Raw genomic sequence first — 9,353 nt, forward strand, 5'->3', positions numbered from 1 at the left:
CCTCTCTTACATCCACCTTCCCCTTCTCCCTCCTCGTCAACACCCCCTCATAAGCTCATCCCACCACACCCCAACACACTCCTACTCTACCTTCCCACTCCAACCATTTTGGAAAGTCTTAAGTTACCAACTTATTGATGGCATTTATCTGTCTATTTATCTACTTCGGTCACTTAGCTGGTGTTCATTTGCATTTTCACTTCTTGTTCAAGCAGGGGATAACGTCAAGTGAAGTAAACAATCTATTTGGAAATAATAAAAAGCTTATTTCCTTGGAGATTCACTGATTATCACGAAATAATTTTGTTCCTTTAGTACGGGAATTACTGCCCGGGTGCTGCAGTGTGAGAAATGATAAATACGCCATTCTTGGCCCCGTTGCTCTTTCCTTCTGAAACTTGATTCCGCAGTCCAAGTTGCTGTCTGATAGCTAATCATCCCGTTAGGATTGTATTAAGGTGAAAAGAATCTTGTTGGAGTGAGAATAAACATTAGTGGAGGTAGGGGGGAATGGCAGCATGAATTCCATTGATTCAACTTGTCTCAATGTGTACAACAGGTTTACAGATTTATTCCTTTTAATTGTAAAGAATAAATCTTTGGTAAAAGTAGAACAACAGAAAGTATATAATCTTTCAATGGTCGTGGCTTTCCAATCAACATCTTTCATAATTATTACCACTGAAATTCAATGAATTTGAATATCAAAATAAATGCCATATGCTTATCTGCCAACCTGTATAACTAGTATAGATAGATTTAAATAGGAATGGTTTCGGGCTGGAAGTGTAGCTTCATCTGATAGCATTGGGTACGATGTGAACTATTTTGAGTACTGAATCTGGTAAACAAATCTTATGCGCACGTGTGTGTGTGTATAAATGTTTCTCTTTTGACGATTATATATTTGTAAGTTGCCAGGTTTTCATCAAACTCCTTATTTTCAGATGTCATTGAATCAGTTTAGTTATTGCTTTCATTGTGTGTTCAATGTGGGCACCCCCACCTCCTTAAAACAATATTTGCCCATTATAGATAGAAAAGGAAGCAGTTTTAACACACACACACACACACACACACGCGCTCTGAATTGCTGTTTCATCTGTGAAGGGTGAATTTTTATTGAATTTTAATTTCATTTTTCACATTAACTACCTATCAATTTTATTCGTTTCTATTTACCTCCAAAACTAACTATGAGGGGACCCTATCAAGACAATATCAAAGATTGGTTACACAGGGAAATTATTCAGTTCTTAATGAAGGGCTTGAACACCTGTCATTAGGAGTTAACATTGAAAATCTCAACTTTTGTTTTGCTGTTGGTCCTGTTAACTTGATAGCAAATGCTGTAAGGTGGTTTAAAAAAAAAAAATTTGCTTTTTTTTTTTTAATGTTTTGTTTAAAATGTGTACTTGTCTTTAAGACATAAATGCAGGAACAAAAAATAAATATATACGTATTCTAATGTGAATCCAATTTTCTTTTGTTTTATTCCTCTCCTTTTCTAATGGTAACTTTATCCGTTTTATTATAAAACCACCCTGGGAAACCTGATATCTTTTGAGTGTTGTAAATTGGTTTGAATTTAACTTTCTTTCACCTTTTAACCCCTATTGTTAATAATTTGTTTCAAATACTGTCCATCTTCCAATGGGAAGAAATTGACAAAATCAAAAACTTTAATTAGTTTTTAGAATTGTTCAGGTTTGAACATTATTGCAGAGTTAATTGAAATAATTTGGGTGATCATCATCATTATCTCAACATCCTTTTTACCATGTTTGCATGAATGAGATGGAAGTCATTGAGGAAGGTTTTCAACTGGATGCTTTTTCACCAGTTTCCAAGGAAGGTAATATTTACCCGTGGCCAGACATGTTTTCATGGTAGGCAGGAAACCGAAGGCACCGCTGGTATGACTGATGCTTGTTGGCAATTATTGCATGATGTCAAGACAAGGAGACATCAATACTCGCCCACTCTGGCAGTCACAGACATATTACGAGGTGGTATCAAAAAGTTCCTGAACCAGTTCTGTAGCGTGCCAACAGATGGCAGCACACAGTTGTGTGCTCAGTGAGCTTCATGAGGCAGTGTGTCGAGTGACATTGCTGTGACAAGTTGTGAAATTGTGATCCTGTGTCTGCTGTAGTCTGCGATTTTTGTCATGGACAGGAAGTTGGAACAAAGAACCAATGTGAAATTTTGCATTAAACTTGGGAATCCTGCTACAGAGGTATTGAGCCTGCTTCGGCAAGCTTACAGTGAAAAGGCAATGGGTTGTATGCAATATTTCAAGTGGCATGGGCACATGACTTATCCACAGCTCAATCAGGAGCATTGTTTTTTTTTCTACCTCTGTGGTATTGTGCATTGAGAATTCATCCTCCCCAGGGCCAGACCATCAATCAAGAGTTCTACTGTGACGTTTTCGAAGCATTTGAGGGAGGAGGACATTCGGTGAAAGCGACCAGGTCAGCACAAGGAATTAGATTCTTCATGGAAACAATGCAGCCTGTCACTAAGCTGTCCTCACTTGTGAGTTTCTCACCAGAAACATGGTATTGCTTCTGCACCCTCCCTATTTGCCAGATTTAGCACCTCCGGACTCCCATCTTTCATCTCTCCGAGATGAAAATGTGGCACAAAGGTCACTGTTTTAACACCATTGTCAAGATCCATAGCAAATCGCAGAAGGTCCCTGACTTACGGAAAACAACTTCCAGGCCAGATTCTTAAAGTGGCAGGAACGCTGGGACCAGTGTATTGCTGTGCAAGTTGGCTATTTTGAAAAGAGATGATGTTAAAACTTAAGGTAAATAAGTTGGTTTTTTTATTAAATATAACTTAATCTAAGAACTTTTTGATACCTCATATGCATGCACATTCATTATATGATGGATTTCTTTCAGTTTCCATTTCAAATCCATTCACAAGGTTTTAGTTACTCTGCAATGCAGAAGGACTGAACTTGAGACAGTAGAGTTACAAAGCAAATTTCTTAACGACACAGCTTCTTTGTGTGTATATTGATGGATCTTCTCAAGCATGGCATATCACCAAAAGTCTCGGTCACTAGTCATTGTCTCTGTGAAGCCCAACGTTTGAAGATCATGCTTCATCACTTCTTCCCATGTCTTCTCTCCATTGTTGGAGATCAGCACTTCTTCAAACAGTTGTCCACATTTATCTGCATCACATGACCATACCAGCGCAGTCTTCTCTCTTGCACATCACATCTGATGCCCAACTTTTCTCTCGACGCTTGCACTATCGTACATGCACATTCAGTGAAGCATCGTTCAAGCCTACACATGTCCTTGACTGAAACAGCCCATGCTTCACTGCCTTGTGGCATGGCTGTTTGCACGCAGGCATCATTGCATCTGCCTTTCATTCTGAAGGAGAGGTCCTTTGTTACCAACAGAGGTAGGAGCTCTCTGAACTTTAGCCTATTCTTATTCTAGCAGCTATGCTCTTGGGGCATCCACCCCTGCTACTGACTTGGTCACCTAGGTAACAGAAGCTATCAACTACTTCTAGCTTTCCTCACCTGGCATTTGATGGAGTCTCACTTGCATGTTCTATTTTTCGTATGATTTCTTCAGCTGGATGCCCTAACACCAACCGCCTTTACAGTGTGCTGGATGCATTAAACCATGGTGGCATAAGCACTAAAGTGGTTGTAACGTCAAGGACGGGACAAGTTCACATCTCAAGCATATTGACAAGACAGGAACTTCTTAATCGCATGACCATGCCTACACCTGAAACCAACTTCTAAACTACTTGAGCATCACATTTCTAATTCGTGATTAAATTTTAGCAATATCTGAAATAAGTAAAGAGTAAGAGAATTAATAGTGGAAATAAATTAGAAAACAAGCTTTTACATTTGATTTTTTTAATGCAACAATGATTTTGTAAATAAATCTAAACTTGAAGTCAGTTTGCAATTGCTACAGACACAACACTATCACCTCGAATAAATAACTGGTTCACATGGCGCTGACAAACTTTAGTCTTTAGTCTGTTATATACTAAACATGGTTCGATTCTTGAGGACAAACACACAACAGGCAGTTTTGAACCTGGTAATGCAACAGTCACATCTTGCTTGATCTTCCCACAACGTTCGTCATGTCTCTGCTTTGTTAGTTCACTGAATGTTCTGACGTTAAGTTCCTCACTTGAGTCTTCTTCATCTTCAAGGTAATTGCAGTCGTCGTCGTCACTGTTGTCATCATCTGAGTTACCTGGACTAGTTGAAGGAACAATTGGGAAAACCTTGCAAAATAAAATGAAACAAATAAATCAGTCATTTGTTATTTTATGTCCATTTTCCCATGCTGGCATGGGTTAGTGGAATTCATATGTGAGTGGGTGCTTAAAAGTTCCTGGCTTTAAGGTATCACAAAGAGCCTGGTTTGGGGGCCCAACATTCAGAGTTCTTTTGCAGGGCAAAGTGTGTGAATCTGAGAGGGGGAATATGTTAGATAAAAATCATAATTAATTGATCCTCCTGTATTTTCTTTTACCCAAAGCCAGAAACTTTTCAGCACCCACTCATTACAGAGGCATTATTTTACAAAACTGATGCCCTTCTTGTCACTTTGCTGATTTTCATATAAAGTAGCTCATATCTTTGAAGGCATGAGAGGCTGATTTTTGTTAACAGAGGTCACACTACCAACACAGGAGACCATTCAGGTAAGGCAAATTAATGGTGTGTACCATTTACCATGGTTATTGTAGGCGCACATCAGTCACAACTAACTGCTGGGTGTATGGTTAATTTTTTAAATGCAAAGTTTAGTGCAGACATGCGCAACCTTTTCTGAGAAGCCACAATTCTAAAAAAATATTCAAAGTAATTTTTTGTCAGGCAAGCAGGATGCAGTTTGCCCTTGACTGGTTTAGTGAAAAGAAAAGATGAGATTATTAGCACAAACACAACATGAAAGACACTCTTTGAATTTGTTTGTCTTGTATTTCTGGTAATTAAGTCTGTTGATGAATGTGATCTGGACGTTATGTCAACAATAATCTGTGTTGGACAAACCACATTTCTAAAGTTATCAAAAAATCTCAGTGTCTAAGCACCACTCAGTAAAGCCTTTGTCAGCCATCTAGCTATATATGTCTATGGTATGTTCACACAGTTTGCATCTCCACTCTGGAACACTCATTTTGTCCAGAATATTGATCAACTGGAATTGTCCAGCAATGTGCAACAATAAGATCATCATCATCATTAAGAGGGCAAGCTGGCAGAATTGTTAGTATATCAAGCAAAATGCTTAGCGACATTTTGTCCAACTTTATGTTTTGAGTTCAAATTCTGCTGAGGTCATCTTTGTGTTTTGTCCGTTCAGGGTTGATAAAAAAAAGTACCAGTTGAGTATTGGGGTCAATGTAATCTACTTAACCCCTTCCCTGAATTTGCTGGTCTCATGCCAAAATTTGAAACTATTATTAAAGTGGTGAGCAGACAGAACCATTAACACATTGCACAAAATGCTTAGCAGCATTTCATTTGTCTTTATGTTTTGAGTTCAAATTCTGCTGAAGTTGACTTTGCCTGTCATCTTTTTGGGTTGATGAAACAAGTACCAGTTATGCACTGGGGTCGATGTAATTCACAAGCCCTCTCCCTGAAAATTTTAGGACTTGTGCCTAGAGTAGAAAGGATTATTATTATTATTTCATTCCAAGCCTTTCTTTACATAATAAGAATAAATTTAAAAAAAAAAAATATTTATGACAAAAAACAAAGTCTGTAGGGAATACTGAATATCATACCTTGATATCTCTTTTTCGTTTTGTAGGATAAATAGGTTTGCGGAATGTTTCATCGACATCTATCATCGCCTATGAAAATAAATAAAAAGACTGAACAATAGGTGCAGGAGTGGCTGTGTGGTAAGAAGCTTGTTTCTCAACCACATGGCTTTGATTGGCCCAAAGCTATAGTAGAAGGCACTTGCCCAAGGTGCCAATCAGTGGGACTGAACTCAGAACCATGTGGCTGGGAAACAAGTTCGAAATGTCAGATGAATGAGAAAGGAGTACTCAACTGTGTGTGTGTGTTAATCATTTGACAGGGTATGAAAATGGTGACACTTACTGAGTAATAGGACAAAAGAAATGGAGTGGTTGGTGTTCGGAAGGGCATCCAGCCATAGAAACCAAGCCAAAACAGACAATGACAGCTGGTGCGGCCCCTGGCCATACCAGTTCCTGTCAAGCTGTACAACCCATGCCAGCATGGAAAACAGATGTTAAATGATGATGATGATGAAAGATACTTCCAATTTCATAAAAGAAAAAGACGAGTGTAAAAGAAACAAAAAAACAAAACAAAACAAAACAAGAAAAAGGCAGAATGGGAATGTAAATTTCAGGATTGGTCTACGGTTGTTTTGTATGAGGTACTGTAAATGCTTACATAGTTATATTTACCTTGAAAATATGGTTGTTATATATAAAATACTGTAAAGGATTGAGTAGTTATAGTTACCATATTCAAGTGTTTATCATAGGCCACAATAAACCCTTGACAGAATCCACGTATATAACCAGCACTTCTCGTCCATACTTTTACTCGATGTTTCTCATATACGCAGCGTCTTAGTAAAGATAAGGGGCCAACTTGATCATGAGCTGAGTAAAAAACATTAAGAGACTATAAAATCATTGACAAAACATGAATTTGAAAAAAAAAATGCTTCCATATTAGAAAACAGTAAAAATAATATATTTCTCAAGTACGAGAGGAGGAAAAGTTAACCCTTTAAGCATTTAAAGTGCAACATCTGGACGAACTGGGATCACACGGACCTCGGTCGAGAATCACTGCTTTCGAGTATTAAACATAAATATATGGCACCCCCTCCAGACAAGACCATGGGTCCTTAGCAGCTTTTGTTTAGAAGTGGATTTCAGGACAGTCCTGTACTCTGACGTATTGATTAGAGTGACATGATTAAAATACAACATACTTTCCATACGAGTGAAGAGATTTCTTTTATGTCTAGATTGTTGTTTATCTACAGGTTCTTCAGATGTCAGGTCTGGTTCATTTGCAGGAACCGCTTGACCAGCTTTCGTTTTGTTTTCATCATCAGTTTTCTGAGATTGGTTGCTGTCGGTGCTGGTGGAGGCAGCGTGTTTCTTAACCGCTGATGTACGAGTGACAAGTGAACGGTACTCAGCCAAGTTATTAAGTGTCTTTATATTAGGATATGGAACTGTAACATTTCCTAGGCGTAAAGCAAGAAGTGCATTAAAGTTGGGCGACTCAAAATCCAGTTCTCCTTCGACATCTTCAGATTTTTCCGCCATGTCGTTTCTAACAAAGCTGCCATGATTTTTAATTCTTGGTTTCGTACAAACTTCAACCGTATTCTTAATAAAACAAATTAAATACTCCTAAAAAAATTAATAATTGTCTAAAATGTTCATATTAAAAACATTTCCCATTTAAAAATATATATTTTGTAGTTATTAGCATGTAAATAAATAAAATCTTTCGAAATTAACTTCTTTAGCAGCAGACGATAAATGTCGACTTATGTCACACACACATAAAAACAAAAAACAAAATTAGATTCCAAAATATCTGAACATTGTCAATTTACTTTTCAAAGATAGATTACAAAAAGAATTGTGCTACATACATTTGCTGTAAAATAGGCAATTTTTAAAAATATTAGATGAAGAAGCGAAAAAAGAAACTATAATTTATTTTTAATATTTTCTTTAATATAAAGAACAAGTTTTTAGACAGTGTTATTAAATTGATACCTCGCTTTCTGTGTGTGTGTGTGTGTGTGTGTGTGTAATATATACTACTATATATTTTAATGTTTTTATTTTTATTTTTTTATCAATGAATAAAAAAAAAAACTTTGATTCGAAACTGCGTCGATAAAATAACTAACTAGTGTCGTTGTTATGGTAACAGTGACGCGTGGAAAGGATACAGTTTATGAGAAATAATGCCGCCGAAAAAGAAAAAGCAGAAGAAAAAGACGAATTCTCCCAAAGAAACAGTGCTTGTCCCCGAGAAGACTCTGAAAGAGACAATTCTAGAGAAACAGTGTGTATTTGTTTATAATCACCATTATTTTATCGATTAGGTTTTAAAATGAATTAGTTAACCATTTTATGCTCCATGCATTAAATACGTCAACAATAAATTATCAGAGGATAGAAAATATAGTTCAACATCAGCAAGATTCGAAGTCAGAAATGTAAAAAGCCGATTTTTTTGTTGTCTAGGGGTGCCATGATTGTGTGGATTAAGAAGTTCAATTTGCTATCCTGTGGTTCCATTTGGAATCCCACTGGGCAGTACCCTTTGACTTAGAGTCTTAAAAATTTTTTTTTTTTATCACAGCCCCTTCTAATGACTAATATGTTCTGAGGGAAATTTGCCCAGTGGAAATGGATATATATATATGTATGTATTTGCATGTGCATACATGTAAATGTGTGTGTGTCTTTTATATTTTACTTGTTTCCGTCAATTGAAGAGTTTTAGTCAAACAATCGACCCTAGGACTTATTTTTTAAAGCCTAATGCTTATTCTATCGGTGTCTTTTTGCTGAACCTCTAAGTTGCAGGAATGTAAACAAACTAACACTAGTTGTCTCGTGGTGGTGAGTGACAAACATTCGCACACAGACATAGATATCTACACACACACACACACATATATATATACAATGGGTTTCTTTCAGTTTCCATCTACTAAATCCACTAATAAGACTTTGGTCAGCCCAAGGCTGTTGTAGAAGACACAGGTAGTTGGGAAGCCACACCTGCACCTACTAAAACCTGAAATTTGGTGGGGTGGTGGTGGTGGGGGACTAGTCAGTCTCAGAGACCTGCACCTTGAGTTTCCCATTACTGTGATCTTCAAGCAAACCTGACAAGACAAGATATTTGTGGTGTTTCTGTATCCTTTGGTGTACATGGGTGGTCCCATGCCACTGCTGGCCGCTTAGATATCTCATTGGTCGTATGGGTTGTAGTTGTGGTATAGTATTTGTGGGGGGTGTATTCATTTATGGTGGGTTGGTGACGGATGTATTTATTTATTTTTACTTTTGTTTATTTACTTGGTTAATTTTTGGTTTATGGTATTTACCGTGGCATGGTTTGTTCTAATAGAACATCCACGTTTAAGTGGGGATAAATATTACATCTAGAAATACAAAATGACCCACACATACACACAGCTCCACAAACCCATACATACATACATACATACATACATACATACATACATACATACATACATACATACATACATACATACATACATACATACATACATACATAT

General features: G+C 37.2%; 2 protein-coding genes across 2 annotated transcripts in view; one reads left to right on the forward strand and one right to left on the reverse strand.

The window, feature by feature from the left end:
* Positions 1–3,890: 3,890 nt before the first annotated feature.
* On the reverse strand, positions 3,891–7,372 carry LOC106879139 (U7 snRNA-associated Sm-like protein LSm11). The gene is made up of 4 exons (XM_014928576.2): positions 7,005–7,372; positions 6,524–6,666; positions 5,806–5,874; positions 3,891–4,290 (listed from the first exon to the last, which is right to left on the reverse strand). Exons 1-4 carry the CDS (start codon positions 7,345–7,347, stop codon positions 3,949–3,951), a joined length of 897 nt encoding a protein of 298 aa, XP_014784062.1. The 5' UTR covers positions 7,348–7,372; the 3' UTR covers positions 3,891–3,948.
* Positions 7,373–7,958: 586 nt separating this feature from the next.
* The window catches only part of LOC106879138 (putative autophagy-related protein 11), a 9,380-nt gene continuing 7,985 nt past the window's right edge, over positions 7,959–9,353 (forward strand). The window contains exon 1 of the mRNA XM_014928575.2: positions 7,959–8,104. Within this exon, the coding sequence (XP_014784061.1) occupies positions 8,004–8,104 (101 nt within the window). The 5' untranslated portion in view covers positions 7,959–8,003. The remainder of the gene's footprint in view (positions 8,105–9,353) is intronic.

Source organism: Octopus bimaculoides, chromosome 22, assembly GCF_001194135.2.
Source record: "Octopus bimaculoides isolate UCB-OBI-ISO-001 chromosome 22, ASM119413v2, whole genome shotgun sequence".
In the NCBI taxonomy this organism is placed as follows: domain Eukaryota; kingdom Metazoa; phylum Mollusca; class Cephalopoda; order Octopoda; family Octopodidae; genus Octopus; species Octopus bimaculoides.

Excerpts from the sequence above, each read along its gene's own strand:
- LOC106879139 (XM_014928576.2), bottom strand. The coding sequence starts at position 7,347 with ATGGCGGAAAAATCTGAAGATGTCGAAGGAGAACTGGATTTTGAGTCG. Across the intron at positions 5,875-6,523 it reads ATGATAAACACTTGAATATG|GCGATGATAGATGTCGATGA; the intron begins GTAACTATAACT and ends TTATTTTCATAG. Across the intron at positions 4,291-5,805 it reads AACGAAAAAGAGATATCAAG|GTTTTCCCAATTGTTCCTTC; the intron begins GTATGATATTCA and ends TTATTTTGCAAG.